Genomic DNA, 25,070 nt, shown 5'->3' with positions numbered 1-25,070 from the left:
GCTCTGAGGAAACAAATGGGAAAAAAGACAGTCCCTTCCTTCAAGGATCTTACAATCTCATGGGGGGAAACAACACCCAAAAGGAAACTGAAAAGTCAAGTGGGGAGCAAAAGGGGTGGGGAGAGAAGGTACTGGACATGGTGGCATGGTGGCAAAGTACCAGAATGGTGCACCCAGGTGAGAAAATGTTCTGAGCTGAGTTCTCTCCTTAAATGGAGGTTTTGGAGCACATGGCACCACCCTTCAGTTAGAAGGGCAGAGAGTAAAGATAAAGTAGGGGACCAAAGCTGGTAGGAACTGGAGGATGATGAGGTTGTCCCAATAATGAACTTCCTGGGACGAAGGGAAGTCAGCTTCCTTCTTGGTGGTTGTGGTCCCCTGTAACTTGCCCATCTTTTTTGAATTCCCTCTCCTTCAGACCTTCCCCCAGTGACCCCACCTCAGGCCTGTGCTTTCTCTCTCTTGGTGGCTACTGCTTGAATTTCTCTCCTCATGCAGTTGCAGAATCCCCATATGTCCTTCTTATTTTCCCCTTCCCAATACTACCTTTGAGTCCCTTGTGTAACAATAATAATCATTATTATTTTTATATCATATATTTTTATATTTATTTCATATTATTATTGCATAGTGCCTTCAGGTTTCATGTGGTTCTCACAATAAAAAGTCAGGAGAGACTGGGGTGAGTGTGAGGGAGGAATCATTGTAGGTGGGAGGGGAAAGATCAGAGAAGTGGCTTCTAAGCTAGGCCTTCCAGGAAGAGAAGGATTTATTTATTTTTACTCTAGACTTAACCTCAAACAAAATGAGCATTTCTGTAAACATAGATCAGAAGACAATTGCACATGATGTAGCAAATATCCATAACGCTTTTCATTTAGAGTATATGATAGGTAACACTGACTCCTGGCCTACATTGCCTAAAGATCAGGTAGATTACATTTTACTCCACCCCTTAGGATTCTCTGGTAAGCTTAAAGGGATTTGGGGGTGTCTAAGTTCTCTTGCAGTGGCTCCAGCCTCCTCCTAGGTTGTTTCCATGATTGAAGAGGATAGGCTCTCCTGGACCCCAATTCCACTTAACCATAAACAGACGATTAGTTTTACAAGGGAATATTTACTTTCAAGGTATATTAACAAACACACAAACATATTCTTCCAACATGTGGGGCTTAATCTCCCCTCTACAGAGAAGGAATTGGGTTCATAGCTCAGCTCAGTTCCTATAGACTACAGCCCCAAGTTCCAAGTCTAAAAGCCCCTCAGGCTGCAGTCCCGGTCATCCAGGCTTCTGGGGCTTCACCTGCTGGGCTGGATGGCAGCAATATCCCATCTGGAATCCTGCCTCCAAGTTCCCCTAGGCTAGGACTCCTTGGTCCAGTGGGGATTACTGCCTGCACCTGAACCGGAGAAAAATAAAAGAAACAGAACAGAGATTCTCTGGCTCATTTCTCAGAGCCTGAGTTAAAGTGGCAGCTTAGAGGGAAGATAGCTGTCACCCCTCCCAGTCCAGTTCAGGCTGTCTACACTGTGTGTGATCTCCACCCTCAGGATACAGCAAAAAAGAGCAGGCTAACTGTCCCAGGCTGGCAGTTTCTAAAGATGCAGCCTGTGCTGGTCAAGCAGCCAATGGAAGGAAGCCACTCCCCACCCACGTGGTAACAAAAGAGGCTGGGGGGAGGGGGGAACAGAGGAACCCCAGAGAAGCAGGATGCCTCTGTGTTAGGCTACTGTCACCCACTTCCTCCTGATTGAAACTGACTGACCCTGGAGAAGGGTCAGAGGTGCGTTTTGGAAAATAGTCTTTGCCCCAAATTCAAAGTCCTTTCCCTTGCTTCCTCAGTGCCGTGCAGTCAACTCTCAAAACAGCCATTGTCTTATACCCATATACTGATGGAAGTCCAATTATCTCCAAATACAAAATTTCACAGATTCAACAATACAAGGAACGTTTCAACGTTTTCCGAATATTTCTGCTTCCTTAGCCTTAGCCTTTAGGGACTTTCTCAACCCACAAGCAAAAGGAAGAGTAAAGAAAGGGAAAGAAAGGTAGCTTCCTGTCTCTGAAGGAAGCCAGGTCCACACTGAGCTTTCCAAAGGACGTGGAGTTTTTCCCATAGATGTGTAGGGTGTGGGGGCAACAAGGTGTTACCTACCCCTTTCTTTCAGATGAGAACATTTGTCCTGAGTGGAAACTCTTCCAATGACTCCCTGGGTGCATAATGCCATACAACTGGGGTCTGGACAAAAACGTGTTCCTTTCTACCCAGGGGACACCCGTATTCTCTAGGGCTCTGGTGTCAAATTCCAATAGAAATGCTAGTTTCATATTGACTTAGAAAACCACAAATTAATGGTATCTATGTCGCATTGCGTTTTGATTTAAGTTGTTAAACATTTCCCAATTACACTTCTATGTAGTTGGGCTGCACTCTTGTGGCCAGCATGTGACCCCTCTTGCAGAGAGTTTGATTGCTCTGGGGTCCCCACAAACATAGGGGGATCCCCATAGAGAATGAAGGAATTTCTTCAGGGTCCTCATTCCAAAGGGCCTGCTCCCTCTATAGATCCTTGCCACTGCAAAGGTAAACCAAATGGAATTGAAAACTCACCCCAAAGGACCAAAAGACAAGTAGGCTCACAATTTGACAAGCAGTAAAGAATGTCAGCTACCCTTGCAAGCTAGGCACAATTATTCCCACCCTAAGAAGCTGTAGGGAATTTTGCTTTCACAAATGGCAAGCGGGCTAGGTCTGTTTAAATGTAAAAAGAATAATATGGACATTTCCACCAGATGGTAACTATTTATTAATTCAGATGTTTCATATTAACCTTAATATCAGTTAGGACTCAGTAATACGGAACATAGCAGTAATCAATTCTTAAACAGAATTCAAGAACACAAAAAGTATCATTATTTTACCAATCACACACTCAACAAATCAACACCTAGCAAAAGTCTACCAAAGGAACTGACTTATGAGGGAACACAGACCGGGGGGAAAACAATTGACCATATAATTATAGCCTAAATTCTATTTTTTTACCAAATTTCTCTAGGATCTTGAAGTCTAGGAGAACTAAAATCAAAAGCCCCAGGAAGAAAATCTCTCCAAAGGCCCCCACAGATGCAAAGGGATCATTTTATCCCAGATGAGGTCCCACATGGAACAATGCCTGACTTGGCCCCCATTGTTTGAAAGCTAAATATGTTACCTTTCAAATATATTCAACATAACCTTTGAAAGCTGTCCTGATTGTCTGTAATTATTTCTGGTCTACCATCTGTTCTCTTCTGTGATTTGCGGGGGGAGGGTATACTTATAGCTTTTTATTTTTTTCAGTTGTCAAACATTTATTTTGTCTTCCCTATCCACACCATAAAAAAAGAAAGAAAAAAAATTCCATGTGAAAATCTGCATAGTCAAGCAAATCAAATTCCCACAGTGGCTATGTCCAAAAACGTATGCCTCATTCTGTATCTTGAGTCCATTACCTTTCTGTCAAAAGGTGAATAACCCCCTTGAGACTCTGGAACTATGGCTGGGTATTGCATTCAATGATCAGAGTTCTTCTTACAAATTGTTTGTCTTTACAGATTGTTATTTTTATGAGTTGTGCTCCAGATTCTGCTCATTTCATTCTGTACCAGTTCATACAAATGAAGGTAGAAAAAATGGGAGGAGGTAGGTAATATGTGTATTGTGGGGTGGGATGGGGGGGGGCAGAGTTCCAGGGCTGTGGCACTCCTTTTTCATGTGGGGTAGAGGGAAGAAGAGCATCCTCATACTCTAGAAACCCTACCTAGCATCTTGGGTTACGGAGATTTTCCTGGCCTGCTGTAGGCGAAAATGTCTCATTTTATATTTACTGAAGTCAGAGGCATCAGCTCTAGGTCTGTCCCTCTATTTCCATAAGCTCTCCTATCTGAGGGAAATGAGGGTCAGTGTTGAAAACTATTCCTCTCCTGTCTGTACCAGCTCCAGAGGATCATTAGGCAGGACCAGAGACTTGGGCCTTCCCAGAAGCCATCATGATGGGTTTCAGCTGCCAGGCATGGTGGAGCACACTTGCAATCCCTACTGTGGGGATCACTGGGGTTGGTGGATGTCTTGAGCTCAGGAGTTCTGAGCTGCAGTGGGCTGGGCTGATCAGGTGTCCTCACTGAAGTCATCATTAACACAAGGAGCCTCCAGGGGCAGAGGGGCTCCCAGGCTGGAAACAGAACAGGTCAAGACCACCCTGCTCAAGAGACCAGGCCCAGGCCTATGAGTAACCCTTGCCCTTCCAGCCTGGGTGAGATGGGGATATCTAGTCTTTTTTAAAAAAATAAAATTTACAAACAACAACAACAATAACAGGTCACAGTCTTGATGAGAAACAACCTTCCTTTTTTTTTTTAATTTTTAAACTAAACTATAACATGTGAAATGATTCTTCATTCCATGGACAGAAGATCCAGACAAGGAGATCCCTCCAGCTTGACATGGTCATAAGCCATGAGAGACCCAGGCAGGACTTAGGGAGTTTATGTGAGGGTGAACTAGGGGCCAGAATTAGGTTGACAGATCTTGCTTTTAATGGTTATGTTGAATCTCACTCCCTAGGCACCACCCAAGATTTCCTGGCTATGCTGACACTCCTGCCCACACTGGGGCCCATTGTATCTGTGGTGCTACCCACAGGAAACTCTTGCACCTTCATTGATCCCTCTGCAAGAGTTCTCCATACCCTTCCAGGGAACAGCTCATGTACCCACTTCCTCCTAGGATAACTGCTGTCCCTAACCAATGTTCTAGTCCATCACAGGGAGCAGGAAACAGTGCTAGTACTGGAAATTTACTGTCCCGGTCACCTCCTGAGATACCCATTCAGGTATTCAATGTACATCCAAGTTTCTTGGAAGCAAACATCGTAAGAGATTCACTGAGAACCAATCTCGTCATTATCCACCCACCTTTACCCAAATCACTTGACACAGAACCATTCAAATCTAGGAGGACTTTGAGTCATTTAGTCAGTGAGCAACATTTTTAATTGCCTACTACATGCCAGGTACTGGGATAAGCCCCGGACATAAAAAGAAAGGCAAAAGATGGTTTCTGCTATTAAGGAGCTCACAGTCTAAGGGGGAGATAATATGCAAGCAACTGTGTACAAGTAAGTTTTATACACATTATCATACACTGGAGATAATCAACAGAGGCAAAGCACAGCCTTGAGGGGGGTTGGGGAAAGCTTCTTGTAGAAGGAAGGCAGAGATTTTTGCTAAGATTTTAAAAGAAGAAAGGGAAGACAGAAGGCAGAAATGAGAAGGGGAAAAATGCCAAGGGTGAACTACAGACAGTGAAAATGCCTAAAGTTGGAAAATGAGTGTCTTGCAGCAGGACTACAAGAAGGTCAGTGTTGCTGTATACTGGAGTAGAGAGGGCTAGAGAAGCATAAGAACAAGTATAATTAATGTCATATTGCTTGCCTTCTCAATGGCTGGGAGAAAGGTGGGAGACAGAGAGCGAATCTGGACCTCAAAATTTTTTAAAAAAATGAATATTGAAATTTTTTAATGTAATTAGGGAATATTAAATGAAATAAAAATACAATTTTTAAATATGTAAGAATGGAAAGGCGGAAGAAGGAGGGAGTGTTGCTTATGAAGAGCTCTGATTTCTGAGCAGAGGGTTTATATTTGATCTTGAAGATGATAAGGAGCCACCAGAGTTGAGAGAGAGAAGAAGAGAGTTTAGGTGCGTCTTGGGGGACAGTTGTGGATTGGTTGGACCTAGGCTTTAGGAAAATCACTTTGTTGACTGAATGAAAGACGGATTGTAGTAGGGAAAGACTTGTAGCCAGCAGACCAGCCAGCAAGCAATAATCCAGGTGTGAGGAGATGAGGGCTTGTACCAGGTGAGTGGAATCCATGGCAGCTCTTGAGCTCACTAGGTGAAATAATGTAGAGGGAGAAAAGAAGAGGGTGCAGGACAGAATCCTGTGGGGACATCAATGATTAGCAAGAATCACAAGGATGAAGATCCGGCAAAGGAGACTGAGGTGAAATCAGGTAGGTAGGAGGAGATTTAGGAGACAGCAGTGTCTTGAAAACCAAAAGAAAAGAGAATATACAGAATAGGGTGATCCACAGTGGCAAAGGCTGCAGAGAGGTCAAGAAGGAGAAGGATTTAGAAAAGGCTATTGGATCTGGCAATTAAGAGGTGATTAGTGCTTTGGAGAGAGAAGTTTTGGTTGGTTGATGAGGTCAGAGGTCAGACTAGAAAATTAAGAGAATGAGAGGAGAAGCACTGGAGGCACCCGGAGGTCTTCTTGAAGAATTTAGTCACACTAGGCAGGGAAGATATGAGACAATAGGGATGGATGGATCAGTTCAGGGTGGAGGAGACATGGGCATGTACATGGGCAGTAAAGAAGCAGCCAGTAGTCATGGAGAGACTGAGGATAAGTGAGAGAGGGGATGATGGAGGTGGGGGGCAATCTGCTGGAGGAGACAGTATGGAACAGGATCTCTTGCGCAGCTAGACAGGTGGCCTTGGCAAGGAGAAAGGCCACCTCATTGTATCAGACAAGGATGAAGGAGGAGACAGTGGCAGAAGGCAAGTGGGTGATTTGAGATGAAGAAAAAGGGAGAAGAGGTAACTGTCATCAAATGGCCTCAACTTTTTCAATAATATATAAGGCAAAAAAATTCTTGCTTAAGAGGGTGGGAGGAGGGAAAGCCATAAGAGGTTTGAGGAGGAATGAAAATGTTTGGAAGAACCACTGTGGTAAATGGGACAGTGGATTGATTAGGGAGGCATAAAAGGATTGCCTAGCAGCAGTGGTGGACCCAGTCAGCATGGTTTTTATGATTTTATTCCACTTACATTTGGCAGCACAGGCATGACATCTAAGGCAGTGGATGGTGGGAGTGATCTAAGGCTGAGGCTTAGCAGGGCAAAATCAGTAACATGACAGCAGATCGTGATCCGATGAGGCAACTTCAGAGTGCATGGACATAGAAATGGTACATTTGTGGGTGATGGGAAAATGAAGGGTATGACCATGTTTGCGTGTGGCTGGGGGGTGGGTGTGGGTGGAGGAATAGCTTGTGTTAAAAGGTAATTCTATGGGGGGTGAGTCTGGAGAGAGCAACTGTTAAGAGTTATGGCTCGTGAAAAACTGTAGACAACAGAGACAAAGAAGATGGAAAGACCTTCATTCTTTGATGATAGACTTGTCAACCTTGCAAAGAGCTTGAGGAAAATTCTCCTAAGAGACTTTGGCCTGTACCTTGAGTGAACAGAATGGTAGAAGTATGCTTACAGAAGTAGGAAGAGGTCATCTGTATTTACGGTGATAGCTAGAGGAGACTCTGGCTGTGGATCATTCTCATAGCTAAAAACACTGTAAAATAATTATTTGTGATCTCCATGCTATTATTGATTACCTTATGAAAATGACATGACCTGTAGCTTTAGTATTCAGTTAATCTTAGGAGTTTGGCGATTTGGATACACAGACAGTATGAGCAACTTCTGATGAGGAAAGAGAGTTTTTTTAGTTCACTAAATGAACAGCATTCGGCTCAGATTCCTAAAATCTAGTCACATGCTCAGATTCTTACAATCTAGCCACTAGCTTGCTAATGTTCAGACTGCTTAAGAGCCTGCCCAGTAATAAACCTTATCTTTGGCTGAAAGAAGGCTTGGGTCGAATTCTTTCGGACAGGACCCAATTCTATCAATTCTCTTCGCACTAGGGAATTGAGGAAAACTATAGTTGCTTTTTGGTTCCTTAAGGCTTACTTACTCCCCTCTACACCCTTGAATCCTCCTTCATGGAGGTTACAGGAAAAAGTTAGAATAGCTAAAAACATCTTAGATTCTGAAGGTTTTATGATCGATCACTAAGGACTTCTGAAACTCCTCCTTACCTCCCTGGTCACTCCTTTCTCCCCCTCCCTCCCTTGAGTCAAGAGGGTATCTGTTAACCCCCCTTCACAGGAGAAGGGAGTTTCACCATTTACCCCATACCTTTGATTTCACCAGGGAAGGGCAGTGTAGGTCCCCCTGGCAATGGCCTTGGGCCCTAGGGCAACCTTTGCCTGGAAGCATCACCCAGGTTCAGCACATCCTGCTCAAGGTAATGAAGCTAGTCTCCCAATCTGGATAAGCATGCTCTTTTAAATTTGTAGTTTTAACCGTTAATGATGAGATGTTGATTCTCTGTGTAAAGTAATTTGGAAATGAATTTAATAAAATCGAAGTCAACTGATTGGTAATGAGCTTGTTTTAAGTTTCAAATGGGTGAACTTTTTGTATCAGTTATGTCAAGCAACTTTTCATAATTCTGTTACAGCTAAAATACTTTGGCTATTGTTGGTTATTGTTTTAATGTGTAAACTAGCCAAAAAAGCTTGTTTGGGTTATGTATGGCTTTTTGGGTATGATTGGCTTTTTACACCATGACAAATTTTAAGTTTTAGATGTAAATCCTGGAAAAGTTTTCCTAAGCTGTGATTAATGAAACTTGCTGTTTGAAGTAAAAGCTCCTAGGATTTTATTTTGAATTGTCTGATGGATCGCAATCCATTGATAATCGATAATCTACCATCTGAGAGAAATGCCACAAGCTGCTCAGAAAATGTGATACTGGTGGGAAGTCAGCATTGGGAAAAGCTGAGAGGACAATTTTAGCCTCAGTCTAAGATGGGATGCTCCTGGCTATTCCTGAGTCTGTCTATGAGGTGGATTTGACACTGCATGGTTGTAAAACTGAGTTATCTGGATCCAAACAGAGCTAAGGATGTTTTATCCTGTCATTTGGGCCCTGCAGTCTTTTCTGTCAGATTTGTGTCTTCCAGACTATCACCTACAGTTGACAGCAAACAGCTGGTACCAGCCAATGTCCCCACCCCCCATCTTTCCCTGGATGCAGCCTGTGCTTGGTTCCAGTCAACCTCCTCTTTGGGACCCCCTGGAGGCAGGGACCGCTCTATGCCCCTTGCCAGCAGGAAGCAGTTTCAGAAGCCAAGACCCTTACCACAAAAGAATTTGGGCCCCATTTGTTTGAGGGGGGGAATAATGAGGATGGGACCTAGACCCCCCCCCCGAAAAAAAAAAAAAGAACCATCCTGGACTTTCTCACATAGCCAAATCTCTGGAGTTTGCCTGAGGCTATAATCCCATCAACTGGCCTTTTGTTATTGCCTACACCCAACCTCCCAATTCTCTGTTACCCTTCACCTAGCCTAGTTCTCTATTGCTTTACCTCCCTATGGCCACTTCCCACCCTTAATTCTATCTAGGCTCCATTCAATCTTGGCCACATGGTCAGGTCACTGGCATTCTATTACCTCACAATCCCTGCAGACTGGTTGGCCACTCCTAGATCTCTCCCACAGTCTTTCCGTATATGAGGTTCATCTCGTCTCCATTAAGGTACTCAGATTCTTACAATCTAGCCACTAGCTTGCACATGTTCAGACTCCTTAAGAGCCTGCCCAATATGACAGATGTTGTAATAAACCTTATCTTTAGCTAGAAAAATACACAAACAACATTCAATAAACTGGTGGAGGGGGGGGCACTACAAGTCAATGGGTTGACTGATGTTAGAAGTATTGCTATACTTCAAAGCTGTAATCCCCAAAACTGTTTGGTACTGGTTAATGTCTCTATCATATGAATCGGATCTTGCTCCAGTTTTGTTCCAGAAAGAAAACTCACACTTACTTTGATACTTTAAGTGACACATTCACCAAAGGCAAGTCTCAGTCTCTCTTCAATAGACACCTCCCCCCACTCTCTCTCTCTGTCTCTCTCTCTCCCCCCCCTCCCCGTTTTCATCCTGATTCCTGTCACTATTTTCCTATAAATCCTCCATCCAAGATCTTCCAGGATGCTGAATGGCTTCTTTTTGTTCTTCCAACACATGTCTCTCAATTTCAATTCTTAGGGGTCCCACCCCTTTTTCTGGTCATACTCTCCCACCTGTGGAATAATACAAAATGGCATTAAGTGTTGAATGATGTTATGAAACAACAGGAAAAAAAAACTAATTGGGGTGACAAGACAGACCCACCTTAAACAGAACCATTAAGTTTTTAGAACACCAGTGACAAGAAGAGTAACAGATGTTCAGAGAAGGGAGAGCAGAATGTGGGGTGGAATAATCCAAAGGATTTGTGGAGTGGGTAGCACTAGAGCACTGTCCCTTGACAGTAGTATAAGATTTGGATAATAGAAGAGGGCAATATTGTCAGGTGCCCGAGGGAAGAGGGAGCTAGCAGGAATCAGAAAAGTGTAGCCAATGTGAATGATGACAGCTTTACCCAGGTGTCAGTTAAACAAACTCTGCTAGAGCTGTTCTTGGAAGGAGTAACAACTTCCTCTCCCAGGGCCTAAGGCCTGGGCTGGATAAGGGTTTGGCAGGGGTGGAGTAGGGTTGGGGGTGGAGAGAGAGTGTAGGTAATTAAAGGTTGTGTATGGCCTGGGATGCTCTACATAGGAGTCTAGCTTGAGGAGTCCTTCAACAGCCTGGCACTAAGATTCTTGGTAAATTTTGCCTGACTTGCAATTTCCCCCATCTCTACTTCCCTACTGGAGAAGGTAAAATGGGGGGACTTCATTTCCACAAGGAACTAAGGAACTCAGCTGCACAGGCCCCAGAATGAGGCTGTGGGAGAAGAGTGGGGACTGCTTCCATTTGTACTGTGGCAAGACCTCTTTCTCTCTCTCTCTTTCTCTCTCTCTCAACATTGTCAGGGAACAAGAAGATTCACAAGGTTTGCTTTTCATTTTTCTAATCAGTGAAGCTTTTAAGCATATTAAAGGCAGTAAAAAAAAAAGAGTCACTTTTCATTGTGTTTGGGAATCCTGATTGATTTATCAATCAGTTACTAGGAGGCTTGATGACTGGTTATGGATTCCCCCTCAGAGACCAAGAATACCTATTTACAAGGGAAGGCTGACTTATTTGTTGTATACCTTTCCCAGGGGCTCTTGGAGAATTCTAAGCAGTTATCCCTAACTAGACATCTTGGGGGTTGGGTGGACCAGGGGGCAGAATGGATGGAGATCGATCTACTTGGAAGAGATGGCTACAAGCCTACTAGGTGATGCTAAGAGTCTGTGCTGTTGGCAATGGGAAGAAAGAAGGACTAGTCAGAAGGGGGTAATGGAGCTACTGCAAGGGTGTGAGGTTACCTACCCCAGATTCTCTCGTGAAATCCAGTGCCTCGTGACCTGCTGGCCCTCTCCACCTGGATATGTCTGTCTCCTTGGGCATCTAGAGCAGAAGCTTTCCTACCAGTGATGTTCTCTTCTCTGCCACCAACCTGACCTTCCTCTGCCAACAGCCCCTATTCGTAAGTTGAGGGAACCACTGTCAGAAGCACCATTCTTGTCCACCAGGACAGGACAGGAAACTAATTACAGCTCTTGGTGGCAGTCGAAGTTACTGGGATTTCAGAGGGCTGTATAATCCAAGCCTTATATTTTGCAGATGAGGATGAAGGAGAGGGTGAGGCTCCGAAAAACCAGTCTGAGGAGTGAATTCCTCGAAAGGTGAAGGCCTGAGAAACGTTGGTTCTGTTAAACCACTGAAAGGTGTGATGATAGGATTTAGCGGTCACCGCAGAAAACGAGGGCGCAGGGGGTGAAAGGAGTTTCCCAAAGTCAGATGGGCCAGTAATAGCAGTCAGAAGCAGGGTGGGGGTTTCCCGACTTGCAACCCAACCGCAGCCACGAGGAGGCAGCATGGTGTAATGGCTAGAGCACTATCTTTGTCTTAGAATCCCACTCGGGACGACTGTGAGCCAGTGATGTCATCATTTGGGGCTGCTTCCCCACCCATGAAATGTGGATAAAGGCATCTACCCCCTTCAGGGTTGCCCTGGAGAGTCAGGGAGCCTGAAAGGGTACATCAGGCACTTTGCAAATCTGAAAGTACTACATCTATAATAAAACATTCAATAACAGATCTTGGGAGGTGCTAGAATGTTATCCCCCTCCTGTACAGGAAAAATAAGCCCGTAAAGAGATAACGAGAAAGTTAAGACCATCCAAGGAAAGGATAAATTTTCATGTGATTGCGTAAATCAACGTGGGGGACTAACGAGGCTGCAAACCGAGGCTGACGTGCACAGGGAAACGCGTTAATCTCCCGCAGCTCAAGCAAGAGACAAGTGGGTAATGGGCATGCAAACTCTTTGCACTACGCCTTGGTGGCCATCACCTTTCCCCGTACCCAGGCCTGTGCGCTAATTTTGCCTAAGCAAGGCTAAAACCGAAAAATGAAATCAAACCACCAAGTTGGGCAGTTGAACTCACCCCTTCCCGCCTCGAGAGAACGAACACAGCTCCTTTAAGTGAGAAAATGGGCGGCCCTGAAAAGGGCCTTTGGGGAAGCAGCAGGGTACGGTGCGCGCACACACACAATACCCGCAGGCACGATTAGCCGCCAAAGCCGTAGAGAGTGCGGCCCTGGCGCTTGAGAGCATACACCACGTCCATGGCCGTGACAGTCTTCCTCTTGGCGTGCTCCGTGTAAGTGACGGCGTCCCGGATCACGTTCTCCAAAAACACCTTCAGCACTCCGCGGGTCTCCTCATAGATCAGCCCCGAGATTCGCTTCACACCCCCACGCCGAGCCAAGCGGCGGATGGCAGGCTTAGTGATGCCCTGGATGTTATCCCGCAGCACCTTCCTGTGCCGCTTGGCACCCCCTTTCCCCAGCCCCTTGCCTCCCTTACCGCGACCAGACATGACTAAGCAACTCAGTAAAGCCACTCGAAACGAATGAAGGACTCAGACCCCGCGAGACCTTTATATAAGGCATAGGCGGACCTCTTTGAAAACCGTAAGGGGCCCAGAAGGGGGCGGTGGGATACTGCATCTGAGGCTCCGCCCCTCCCTGGGCCTCAGGTCCCTTCTCATAGGACGAGAGGGAGCAGAGAGACAATCCTGAACAGCAAGCGCGCCCCTTTTCTCAGTTGTCTTTTATTTCATTCGGAAGAAAGATGCCTGATTCTTTTCAGGAAAAAAAGCTTAACTCCTCATTTTTCATTCTAATATGTTACGGAGGGAAGGTTGGAAGGACGAACTCAGGAACGCTGTGGTGGCAATATAGGCCTATTTATTCCTTTGGATTTTTTGGTTGCCTGTGCGTTGCGTTATGGTTATTGAAGATGGCAGTAAATCTGTGATAGGGTTTTGCACTAGCAAAAGAAACTTGCCGTTAGAGTCCTTTCTTCCCTCACTTATGAAGGATCTCTTACAACACTTTCTCTCAAGAGTCCCAAACTCCAAATTTATTTCTCGTACTCCTGTCTCCTGCTACCTCCCCTTCACTTCAGACTCCATCCTCCTGGAAGCCATTCCTGTGAAGTGTGGACAGATGTTGTTGTTGAATCAGTTCGTCTTTTGGGTAGGCCTGCCCCACCTCTTCAAGCTATACTCTGTAGTGCAAGTAGTTTTCCTCTCCAGTCATTGGAGTAAGTAGTGGAGATTTGGGGGGGGGGGGTCAGGTTGCCTTTTAGATGCTATTTACACTTGAAAGCAGGGGTTCTTAAGGGGGGGGATTTGAATTTTTTTTTTAAAGACCTTTAACAATTGCATTTCTGCATAATCCTTTGTAATACTATTATCTATTTTACTTTCTGTACTGGAAAACATAATTCTGAGGCCTGCATAGACTATCCGGACTGCCCAAGGGGATAGTGACAGAAAAGTTCAAGAACACCGGCATTAAAGGCAAGCTGCAGCTCTCCGACCCACGTCCAAACACCCCCCCTCCCTAACTAAAAAAAAAAAACCAAACAAAAAACCCGATTGCTTTTTGGTCGTGTTTCACACTTGTCCGACTCTTCCTTACCTCTTTTGAGATTTTCTTGGCAAAGGTACTGGAGTGGCTTGCCATTTCCTTCTCCAGTTCCTGTTTACAGATGAGGGAACTGAGGCAAATAGGGTTAAGTGACTTGCCCAGGACACAGGGCCAGTAAGCATCTGGGGTCGTATTAGAACTCATGTCTTACTGACTTCAGGCCTGCTACTCTATTCACCGAGCCACCTGGCTGCTCGGTCTAGTGGCAAAACGTAATTCTTTAGAACCGAGTAGTAGAACCTAGTACATAACCACAGCCACTCTTCTCCATATTTCACAGGTAAAGTGGAAGCAGCAGTCAGTCACTCAGTCAACAGTCATTTATGAAGTGCTTAATAGGCGGCAGGCAGGCTTAGCCCTAAGCTCTAGAGATACAAAGAATGGCAAAAGACCGTTCCTGCCCTCAAGGAGCTTACATTCTTTTTTTTTTTCAAAGGGGTAATATAATACACAAGTGGCTAAAAACTGGGAGGGGGGTGTCGAGGGTGGGGAGAGAGGGGCAGAAAGATGAGAGGTGGGTGAGAAGATACCCAGCTTCAGGTAGGACAGAGAAATTCAGAATAGTGCAGTGGGGTGGGAAATGAAGAGATGGCTGGACAGGGGTGCCTCCTAAAATGGAGGATCTGAGAGGAACGCTGAACCTCGAAAGCTAGGAAGGGTGAGAGGGTACTGATGAGACATGAGTTGCTGGGCTGAAGTGATTGCCACCCAACTCTCCTACAAGTAATTCTGAACCTCAGGGAGATTAAAAAGAGTCATCCCTAGGACGAAGAGTAAGGGGTTGGCACATTCAGAGTCAAGAATACGAGCTAGATGGTGCAGCAAATAGCGTTCTGGGTCGGGAGTCCGGAAGATCTGAGTTCAAATAGAGCTTCTTTACACTCACCAGGTGTGATCCTGAGCAAGTCTCGGTGACCTCTGTCTGCCACAGTTTTCTCAACTGTGACAGGCTGTTACGAGGATTAAATGAGACAAGTACCTAAGAAGTGTTTATTTCCATCCTCCCTCAGATACCCTGGGAAAATAACTACTGCCTGTCTCAGTTTCCTGACCTGCAAAAGGGAATCCTGTGGCCTCCACCACTTTCCCACCAACCTCAGTGATGCCGGAAAAGGAATTTTTTCCTCTCCGTGCCATGAAGGTGTTGCCTGGGTGGTGGTAGGTCAGGGTGAGAGGAGGGGGAGACAGAGGCAAAGTCAGAGAACTCATGTTAATTTGCTGTGCAGGCAGGCAGAATGGAGGAACAGGCACATACCAATGAAGCCACATTTTAAAAGCAGCGGCAACAACAAGAGCAACAATGAGAAGACACTTTTCCTTTGAGGTGCCAGTTTCTTGAGTGAAATCCTCAAGAGAACTGGGATTGGTTCAAGTCTCTAATACATTTATTGTGTCTGCAGTTTCCCCAGGAGAATCTAAGTCCCCCGGGGGTTAGGTAGAGACTGTATTGCTTTTGCCTCTGACTCCCAGTGTCCTAGTCCTGGGCCTGGGGCCTAGTAGTTGCTCGAGAGGCCTGTTGGATTTTTACAGGGGCAGGGCTATTCCCCCAAACCTCAGAGGCCCCTTTCAACTTCCCTTACTCCCTGCATCCAATCCGGGGGCCTAGTTCTATAGATTCCATGTCCATGATCCCTAGCCTGTGCCAACACTTCCGCTCACTGCCAACACAGCAGCTGGGTTGCTGTTAGAATGGAGTGACGCGTCCCCCTGACTTGGGTCATTCCCCTCTCCGACAGAGCAGGCCTCATTTTACAGGGATTTTCCTGAGGAATTTTCCTCGTAAACGTCGGCAAGGTTGGGATTAGGTTGGGATGCATTGGATTGAGATCCCTGTCGGTCGTGAAGAGTCGCCCTTCCTTCTGCAAAGGCACAAAATGCATAGAACCTTCAATGGCTTCTCATTTGCCTAGAGGATGCATAGCAGCCTGATCTTCAAGGTCCTTCACCGTCTGGCTCCAAACTCACTGTCCAGTCTGGCTTCCCAGAGCTGCAGTTGGATGCCTGCTAAGACCGTGACAACTTGGATTGCTTTTCTTCTGCCACCCTGTCCTCTCCTTCCTATTAGATTGTAAACTTCCCGAAGGCAGAGGCTCTACGGTTAACGTTCTCCATCCTATCCCCCGAGTTGAGTGCCCCAGGACTGTACCTGGCACTTGAGCGCTGGGGAAAAGTTGGAGTTGAAAAGAAGTGAAATGAACGGCAGAGCCCCGCCCCCAACCCCAACCACCCCAACCCCAACCCTGGGTTTTCTCCCTGGTCTGACTGCTGGAAATGCCAGGATTAGACCTGAGTCGGCCAGAATAGTGGCCCCCGACCCCGATGGACTTCCGAAGTACGTGTGGGTCCGGGACAGACAATCCTCTTTCCAATGGCCCGTTCCCCTGGATGCCTATGCAGGGATCACTAGAGAGCCTGTGTTACTTCCCTCACGGAGAAATGGGATTTCGGTGCAAATGTGGCGAGAAATGATTTCTGTTTTGTACAGACGAGAAGCCAAGGGTGTGCAGAAGCGTCCCCGGGAGAAAAGTGTCCCGGGAGCGAAGCGGTAATTTTCTAATTTAAAGGAAACACGGGGAGTTGCCTCTATTTGACCTGAGTTTTGCGGGTAGTTGGGGGGCTTGGGAAAGGCTGGGAGCCTAGGATTTGAGGTTGCGCGGAGAAGATGCACGGGCCGTGAACCCCAAGGCTTCTCCCTTAAGTTCTGGATCGAAAGTGGGGGGCTGCGTGCGGGGTTTTGTTGTATTTTCCCCTTTTTTTTAGGGTCAAGAAACACAACCGCGAAGGAGAGCAGAATGGCTGTAGGTGACTGAGAAGGCGGGCTGCGCAGGCAGAGCGCACCAATCAGAGCGCGGCTCCCTTCTCTATATATATGCCCCGGCCAGGTCGGCCCAACTGTGGCGACTGTGTGCTGTCGTGTTTTTGTTTACTTCTCTCTGCGCCTGTGTTTTTTCTCTGTCTTTGCGGCTCTCGTGGCCCGTGAGTGGAGAGGATGTCTGAGACCGCTCCTGCCCCGCCGGCCGCCCCCGCGCCTGCGCCCGCGGAGAAGACGCCGGTGAAGAAGAAGGCTGCGAAGAAGGCAGCCGGCGCTGGCGGAGCGCGGCGCAAGGCTGCCGGGCCGCCCATCTCGGAGCTGATCACCAAGGCGGTAGAGGCCTCCAAGGAGCGCAGCGGCGTGTCTCTGGCCGCTCTGAAGAAGGCGCTGGCGGCTGCCGGCTACGACGTGGAGAAGAACAACAGCCGCATCAAGCTGGGCTTGAAGAGCCTGGTGAGCAAGGGCACCTTGGTGCAGACGAAAGGTACCGGCGCGTCAGGCTCGTTCAAGCTCAACAAGAAAGCTCCGGCGGCTGAGGGCAAAGGCAAGGGCAAGAAGGCTGCGTCTGCCAAGGCCAAGAAGCCGAGCGCTGCAGCCAAGAAGCCCAAGAAGGCCTCGGGAGCGGCGGCCAGCAAGAAGAGCGTCAAGAAGACGCCCAAGAAGGTGAAGAAACCGGCAGCGGTGGGAGCCAAGAAGGCGGCCAAGAGCCCGAAGAAGCCTAAGGCCGCCAAGGCCAAGAAGGTGGCTAAAAGCCCGGCTAAGGCCAAGCTGGCCAAGCCCAAAGCGGCCAAGCCTAAGGCAGCCAAGCCCAAGAAGGCGGCGCCCAAGAAGTGAAGGAATTTCTTCCCGCCGTGCTCCCTACCCGACCTCTTTATTATGAACTCAAAGGCTCTTTTCAGAGCCACCCCATAGATCTCAAAGAGAGATGCTGAACACGAACGTACACGACGTGCCTGTGTGTGTCTCTTCTGGGTGCCTTCTGCTTGGTGGGCGGGGAGGCCGAGGGTGGAGGGGAGGGGTGATGACGACAGAGGCTTGAGAAGGAAGGCGGGGGGGGGAAGGGGGAAAAAAACGAAAGGGAAGCCCGCTTACTCCACCCAGACAGGAAGAGAAAAGCGCCCTCCCCTTGCGCCTCCCCCACGCCCTTCCCCAGCCAGTCACACTAAGCCCCTCCTGTCTTTTTTGCCTTTCACCCCCTCCCAGTTCCACGTGGCGTACTTCTCTCCCCCTCTTTACTGAGCGGGGGGGAGGCCACCTGAGGGGGGGGTTAAGGGCAACAGAAAGGGGGGGGTATGGGGAAAGGAGTCGTCTACTTTTTGAGTTGGTGAGTGGCTGGAGTTGAAAACCAAGCGGATGGCCGGTTTTCTACTCGCTACGCCACGGTGCTGCTGCTCAAGGGGGAACCAGCGTACGTGAAAATACAGCTACTCTTTTCGAAACAGTGGGTGGCTCTGAAAAGAGCCTTTGGTGGGTTAGCGTTGTAGGACTTCAAGCCCTCTCCCCGCGGATGCGGCGAGCCAACTGGATATCTTTGGGCATGATGGTCACGCGCTTGGCGTGGATGGCGCACAGATTCGTGTCCTCAAACAGCCCGACCAGATAGGCTTCGCTCGCCTCCTGCAAGGCCATCACGGCCGAGCTCTGGAAGCGCAGGTCGGTCTTGAAGTCCTGCGCGATCTCGCGCACCAGCCGCTGGAAGGGCAGCTTGCGGATCAGCAGCTCGGTCGACTTCTGGTAGCGCCGGATCTCCCGCAGGGCCACGGTGCCGGGCCGGTAGCGGTGAGGCTTCTTCACGCCGCCAGTAGCCGGCGCGCTCTTACGGGCAGCCTTCGTAGCGAGCTGCTTACGGGGCGCCTTGCCACCGGTAGACTTACGAGCGGTCTGCTTCGTACGAGCCATGATCACACAGCAGGGAACTCCACTTCCCCAACAACCAAACGACTACGGAAAAACCCCACCGCCCTCGCCTCTATTTATATCGACGAGAACGTTCTGATTGGAACGTTCAAAAGCCCTGCGCCCGAATGAATTGGTGGAAAGTCAACCCTAGCCCGCCCTCGAAATGCCGAGCAATTTCATTGGATAACCTCATCCCGCCCCTCTCTTTCACTTCCTTCTCTGGGCTCAGTTTACTCGCTTGCCTTTGTTCTTCTTTTTCCCCCTTCCCGGGACCCCTCATTTCCTCTAGCCCCCTTCCTAACTCAGTCTTTGTACCGCGGGCACGCGTTCAAGTGTTTTAATTATAATTTTCGCCCTTTCCAGCTTGGGATTTGTTTTTTCGGGATCACAGACTTCTCTTTTATCTCTCCGTCCGTTTGTCTCCGAGTCCTCTCTTTTAGTTTGCGTTAGACTTTGACTTTTAGAATATTCTATGGACTCTATTCCCGCCACCTGTATGGAGCCCGTTCACCGGCTTGGAAGACCCTGAGAGTACCTTTAACTCCAGGCCTTCTAGCTGAGTCTCTCTCTGCCTTTTCTCTCCCTCCAATTCGGCCTCCCCCCCTTCTCCGCCCTCCCCGCCCCCCCCCCGCCTCGCGCGCACTTCCCGAGATCTTCATATTCCGAACCCTGATTTTCTTAACATCAAAAAATACTCTCTACACATCAAACTTTTTTTTTAGATTATTGTACTCCTATGGCTCACTTTTGGCTGCGCAGGTGACCCTAAAAAATTGAAGTTTTCGTTGGTTTTGCTGGTGGTGGTGGGGTGTCATATGAGAGATGAAGGCTCTAGTAGGTCCCACCCAACCTGATGATGTGTTTGTTTCCTGTCCGCCCTGCTGGTCCAGCTAAATTCAGGGAGCCTCATCATCAGGTCGGTCCTCTGCTTATTTACCAGGGAGCTGCTCTTTGGTTACACGTTGGCATTGCAAAAACCAAATAATAATAAATAAAATTTTAAAAATAAAGCGTTTCTTGCACTTTCGGCTTCTACAGCGGGAGGAGGCGGGAACCCGAGGGATACAGCTTGTACAAGCTTCAGATGGAGATAAAGATTCTGTAGAACGACCTGCGCGAACACCAAAGAGACCCGAAAGAGGTGGACTACCAAGAAGTCTGTCTCTTTTTAGGCAAGAGGCAGAAAAGGGAAACTGTTGAAGGTTCGGGGACCGGGTGGCCTAGTGGGCTTTAGCAAGATTATTTCCCAAGCTGTTAGGAGGATGGATGGGAGAGGCGGGAAGCAGGACCACAGAGGACAGAGATGTTATTTGCGGTGATATTTTGAGGCAATCAATTTGGACGCGCGGCGTTTCTTAAAGGAGAGGGAAAAGAGGTTATCAGGAACCTCCGTGACTGGGGTGGGGGGAAACGACAAAGGAGCGAAACGGAGGCTCTCTCCGCGAAAATGGAGACATCTGGAGAGGGCGAGAGTGGGCTGGGGCTGGGAGACCAGAGTTGGCAGCGTTGTCATCGGCGAAGCCTTAGGGACCGGGAGTGAGCAAGTTAGGAGTCCCAGGCAAAGAGATGAAGGCTGGATTGTGTAGGTGTGCTAGTTCCCTGTGTTAAGGGAGATGATGAGCGTAGACTAGAGCGGGGGACACGCCCAGGACCGTCTGGGAGAGACATTCAAGCTTAGAGGTCCGGAAGTAGATGACCCCTTGCCCAGCAGCACAAGGGAAACTGAGGAAGAGTCAACGACCCGGTAGGAAGAGAACCAGGAGAGACCCAGCGTTTCAAGCTGCTTCATTGCAATTTGGCGAGCCTGTATGCCGGTATAGAACTCCCACTCCCCTTGTATGCTAAAAGTTAGCCTGACTGAATTGGACCCGTCTGAAAGGCCGGATCGTTCCAAAGTCTTCCTTCTTCCCAATAAGTGCCTTCTGGTCTCAAGTTCTGTGCTGTCTAGGGACAGAGGTAGCCTAGCCTCCATTGTAACTAAAAGGTCCCGGTTTGTTAAATCAATGCTTGGTGACTGAGCAACTTCACACACTACAGGATTGCGACTTTCCTCCCCGAAACTACGAGGTTGTCAAGCCAAGAAAAAAAGTATTGGCGCCCACAAGCCTCCCGGATTTTGCCGGGGCACACCCGCCGCGTGTCAGCTCTTTTGCTCGAAAGTGTGGGTGGCTCTGAAAAGAGCCTTTGGTTTCTGCGTGGTAGACAAGTCCCTCGTTTCCAGGACTGTCCCGTCACAGCAGCGTGCTGGCTTACTTGCCCTTGGCTTTGTGGTGGCTCTCGGTCTTCTTGGGCAGCAGCACGGCCTGGATGTTGGGCAGGACGCCGCCCTGGGCAATGGTCACCTTGCCCAACAGCTTGTTGAGTTCCTCGTCATTGCGGATGGCCAGCTGAAGGTGGCGAGGGATGATGCGAGTCTTCTTGTTGTCCCGAGCCGCGTTGCCCGCCAGCTCCAGGATCTCGGCTGTCAGGTACTCGAGGACGGCGGCCAAGTACACCGGCGCGCCGGCGCCTACGCGCTCAGAGTAGTTGCCTTTGCGGAGCAGGCGGTGCACTCGGCCCACCGGGAACTGCAGACCAGCCCGGGAAGAGCGGGACTTCGCCTTGGCACGGGCTTTGCCTCCTTGCTTGCCGCGGCCAGACATGGTGGAGAAAGAAGAAAGCAAACGGCGACTTTCTCAGGACGAGCAAGGTGAGAGAGGTGGAGTGCCTTCCACTCCAGAGCGAACCTATTATTCTGTTAGGCGGCAGGCTAAACGGCGCCGTCCGATTGGTTCCAAACGTCTTCGAATGAACCAGCCAATGGAGAAGCAGATTCGGGATCTTGTCATTTACATATGCCCTTCCCACCCGGGGCGGATTTACCAGGCCCCGTCCAATCAGAAAGAGGGCTCCGTCATCTCTCATTTGAATAGAAGCCCTACAAATAGTCTGAAGTCAAGGCTGGCCTCTTCATTTCGTCTTCTGCTCGCGTTGGTCTGGTGAAGCAGTCTGCAGCTATGCCTGAACCCGCCAAGTCCGCGCCCGCTCCCAAGAAGGGCTCCAAGAAGGCCGTCACCAAGGCCCAGAAGAAAGACGGCAAAAAGCGCAAGCGTAGCCGCAAGGAGAGTTACTCCATCTACGTGTACAAGGTGCTGAAGCAGGTCCACCCTGACACTGGCATCTCCTCCAAAGCCATGGGCATCATGAACTCTTTCGTCAACGACATCTTCGAGCGGATCGCCGGCGAGGCGTCCCGCCTGGCGCATTACAACAAGCGCTCCACCATCACGTCCCGGGAGATCCAGACGGCCGTGCGCCTGCTGCTGCCCGGGGAACTGGCCAAGCACGCCGTGTCCGAGGGCACCAAGGCCGTCACCAAGTACACCAGCTCCAAGTAAGCTGGAGATCTGTGGGTGCCTGACGTCCCAATACACAAACGGCTCTTTTAAGAGCCACCTACTTCTTTCTGCGAGAGAGCTGACGCGCCAGATGCACTCGAGTTGCCTCCCGAGGCCCGGGCGGGGCGGGGCGGTGTGGGAGGGAAGCCAGTCAACTGCCCATCCGAGCAGCTGAGGCCGCGGCTTCGGCTCCCCGGCGGTGATGACTGCTGCCTAGGCCTCCTTGCTTCGGTCTTTTGGGCCACCACTCAGCTAGCCAGCCCCCGGGGCCTCAGGCTTTCAAACCGGGGCTGCGGCAGCAGAAAAGCTTTTCCACGCGCACAAGAAGGAGCCTTAAAGGCACCTAGCTAGCCCTCAAGCTACCTGTAACTCGCGTGGTTGCCCGCGAAAGCCTCGGCACCCTTGGCTCCTGCTCTTCCTGGGCTGCGCCGGAGGGAGATTCCGACACACCTGGTTCTGCTAGAGCTCGCTGCCCAGGCTCGGCTCTGCAACCCCCTCTCCCTCCCTTCCCTTGGGACTTGCTTCTCACCCCCTTCCCCAACTGGAATCTCGCCGAGAGCTTCGGGTACACCGGACCACGCCGGGGCGGGCGACACAACGGCCTGGACAAAACCGAAACTCATGAGCGGTTCGGGCAGCTGCAGCCACTCAGTTCGGTTCTGGAAATCGCTTGCCAGCGCAAGATTCTAGGCGCTCTCTCGCAGGCCGGCCGAGAGGGTGGGGGAAAGGCGCTCTCTGGGATAAGGGAAAGGAAGATTTAAAAATTTTAAAAGGCGGCAAAACAAACCGAAGCACATCCTGCTGCTCTCGGAGACCTTCTTTACATCCAACCAGGGCGCGCAGAACAGCGTTGATAGAGAAACCCGAAGGGAAATTTCTAAAATAGGCAAAAAGTCTTTTTTGAGTGGGAAACGGAGGCTGATGGGGGGAAGGGGTGGGGGAGGGCAGGGCAGGGCAGCAGGAGATCAGGATGAGCTTCCCTCCCCTCCCTCCCCACTCTGTCCAGGACTCCTGACATTTTTAAGTTTAATCTCCATCATTAACGTTTTCTCTTTCACTTTCTTAAGCACAGGGGCAGGGAGGAGGGGGGGTGCTCCGGAGGGGCACGGCCTGCTCACTCTGGAAAACGGCTCTCCGTGAGCCAATACATTGAAGTTTCACTGCGGTGTCCCTAGTTGACGGTACCTGGAAGGGCCCCCTTCCGACTTTTTCTTGGGGTAGATTTTCATTGGTGTTTCTTTCAGGAGGCCCAGTTGCCGGGGCCTAAGTCGTCCCGCGCCCCTGGTGAAGATGCCCTACCTAAGGATTTCCCCCAACGATTGGTCAATTTGACTTAGGTTCCTAACTACAGCACTCTTCCAGTAATTCCTTCATGGGGCTAAATAGCTGGTGCAAACCTTGTGGCATTGACCTTCTAATAATCATCGTGGCTTTTGAAAGAATGTCAGATCAAAAGACCTGCAACTTGTCTGAAGGTTTTCAGACTTCCAAAGTTCATGTATCATCTGTTCTTTCAGCATTAACCAAGCTCTGTGAGGCATGTGGACCGTGTAATTTCTGGGTTACACGTATCTTTAAAAGATTACTGGTGATCTAACCTCTGAAATGATTCCTTCTTTCAACTGATACTCTCTAAGGAAATCCCGAAACTTGGGGGATGGGGGAACCACAGGAAAAAAATATGATTTAACAGTTTCTCAGCTACTACTCAAGTAGTGGCTGTTTCACATTGAAAGTCCTCAATCCAACCTGAGAATTCGCATACCAATATTAATCCTATCTAAAATCCTGGGATTTTGGCTTTTGAGAGAAGAGATAATGAGAAGACACCCACACCCCCATCCTCTAATGGGGAGGTCCACATGTGTTGCACATGTTTTCAGACTTTTTCAATGTCCATCAGTTATGCTGACTTTCTTTAAAAAAAATGCTATTTTCCTTATCAGATGGCTTTCTAGAAGGGAGAGGGAGAGATATAGGATACAGTCATGATGACAATATGGTGAAAAAGAAAATATCAGTGCTGTCGACCTGATAGTTGGTGATAAGCAAATTAGGTGATAAGCAAAATCATATTGTTTATTCCCTTAAGTGAAGGATATGTACTTGGAGCCAGAGGTTTAACTCTGACTGAATCAAGTGGTTTTAGAAGGTTATTTAAACCCTGACAGGATGTATGTTACTCAGATTTATGGTCTCCACATAGGTTTCACCATAGAATGAGGAAGAAATTTTCTTAATTGAATAGATTGTAAATACAATAAGATAGGAGAATGTCAGAGTGTCAAGTGAAATTATAGATCCAGGATATCTGTGTTTCTTTTACCATTAACATGATGTAGCATAGTATATGTCCATACAATTCCAACATAAGAAAAGTCCCATTATCCAAGATAGTGTCTGGGTTAAGGGGCCTTATCCTTAGTGGCCATAAACAGGAATGCTCCTGAGCAGCCTCAGTTGCTGACACAGGAAGGGGTATTTTGAGTTCACTCAGAGAACAAATAAAATATATCTACTATGTTGGGCTTCTTCTTCTGACTGATTAGCTCAGGCTTTGGCCCTCAATGGGGTAAATGATTATCATTTCCTCCTTTTGGTGTAAGGTATGGGACAAATCTTCCTCTTCCTTAGGGGGTGGGAAGAGATGTCCACTGGGAGTGGTTGTCTTCACATGATCCTGGAGTTCACATCCAGAAGTTGGTAGCTATGGGAGTAGTCAGATAGACTTGATAGGGGCTCTTAGAAGACATATGAGTTGATAATTGAGAGAAAACAGCATAACATAGGTCCTTAGTTAAAAGGCACATAGAGATGGTTCAATTTCCTAGTAACGCAGGGCTGGGTTCAAACAATACAACAAAGTTTTTCTCATAATTCACAAAATTGCATAATTACATCAAGTTAGGTACAGATTAAACTATTTAGAGGGCTCATAATAACTAGTTTTGAAAAGGGAGATTTATGCATCACCAAGATAACCAAGAAAACCTTAAACATGAGCCACATAAGTCAATGTAATCATTATTACCAATGTTAACTAACACTAAGTTCCTTGTATCCCAGCAACCTATTCCCAATGTCTATTAAAACAGCACCTTTTGAAT

At 48.3% G+C, this 25,070-nt stretch overlaps 5 protein-coding genes across 5 annotated transcripts; 2 read left to right on the top strand and 3 right to left on the bottom strand.

The window, feature by feature from the left end:
• Positions 1-2,784: 2,784 nt before the first annotated feature.
• LOC110204200 (histone H4) lies at positions 2,785-12,777 on the bottom strand. Its single transcript, XM_020980482.2, has 2 exons — positions 11,203-12,777; positions 2,785-9,983 (listed from the first exon to the last, which is right to left on the bottom strand). Exon 1 carries the CDS (start codon positions 12,756-12,758, stop codon positions 12,447-12,449), a length of 312 nt encoding a protein of 103 aa, XP_020836141.1. The 5' UTR covers positions 12,759-12,777; the 3' UTR covers positions 2,785-9,983; positions 11,203-12,446.
• A 3,979-nt stretch (positions 12,778-16,756) lies between these two features.
• On the top strand, positions 16,757-17,630 carry LOC110204196 (histone H1.4-like). Its single transcript, XM_020980477.2, has one exon. It carries the CDS (start codon positions 16,865-16,867, stop codon positions 17,519-17,521), a length of 657 nt encoding a protein of 218 aa, XP_020836136.1. The 5' UTR covers positions 16,757-16,864; the 3' UTR covers positions 17,522-17,630.
• Positions 17,631-18,125: 495 nt separating this feature from the next.
• LOC110204197 (histone H3) lies at positions 18,126-18,676 on the bottom strand. Its single transcript, XM_020980478.2, has one exon. It carries the CDS (start codon positions 18,584-18,586, stop codon positions 18,176-18,178), a length of 411 nt encoding a protein of 136 aa, XP_020836137.1. The 5' UTR covers positions 18,587-18,676; the 3' UTR covers positions 18,126-18,175.
• Positions 18,677-19,890: 1,214 nt separating this feature from the next.
• LOC110204194 (histone H2A type 1) lies at positions 19,891-21,462 on the bottom strand. The gene has a single exon (XM_020980474.2). The coding sequence runs from the start codon at positions 21,226-21,228 to the stop codon at positions 20,836-20,838; it is 393 nt and encodes a 130-aa protein (XP_020836133.1). The 5' UTR covers positions 21,229-21,462; the 3' UTR covers positions 19,891-20,835.
• A 68-nt stretch (positions 21,463-21,530) lies between these two features.
• Positions 21,531-22,037, top strand: LOC110204195 (histone H2B type 2-E). Its single transcript, XM_020980476.2, has one exon. The coding sequence runs from the start codon at positions 21,583-21,585 to the stop codon at positions 21,961-21,963; it is 381 nt and encodes a 126-aa protein (XP_020836135.1). The 5' UTR covers positions 21,531-21,582; the 3' UTR covers positions 21,964-22,037.
• The last annotated feature ends 3,033 nt before the right edge of the window (positions 22,038-25,070 follow it).

Source organism: Phascolarctos cinereus, unplaced genomic scaffold (assembly GCF_003287225.1).
Source record: "Phascolarctos cinereus isolate Bilbo 61053 unplaced genomic scaffold, phaCin_HiC Scaffold_5;HRSCAF=322, whole genome shotgun sequence".
NCBI lineage: Eukaryota > Metazoa > Chordata > Mammalia > Diprotodontia > Phascolarctidae > Phascolarctos > Phascolarctos cinereus.
Note: the sequence above shows the minus strand (reverse complement) of the source record. Positions and strands in the feature narration are given on the sequence as shown.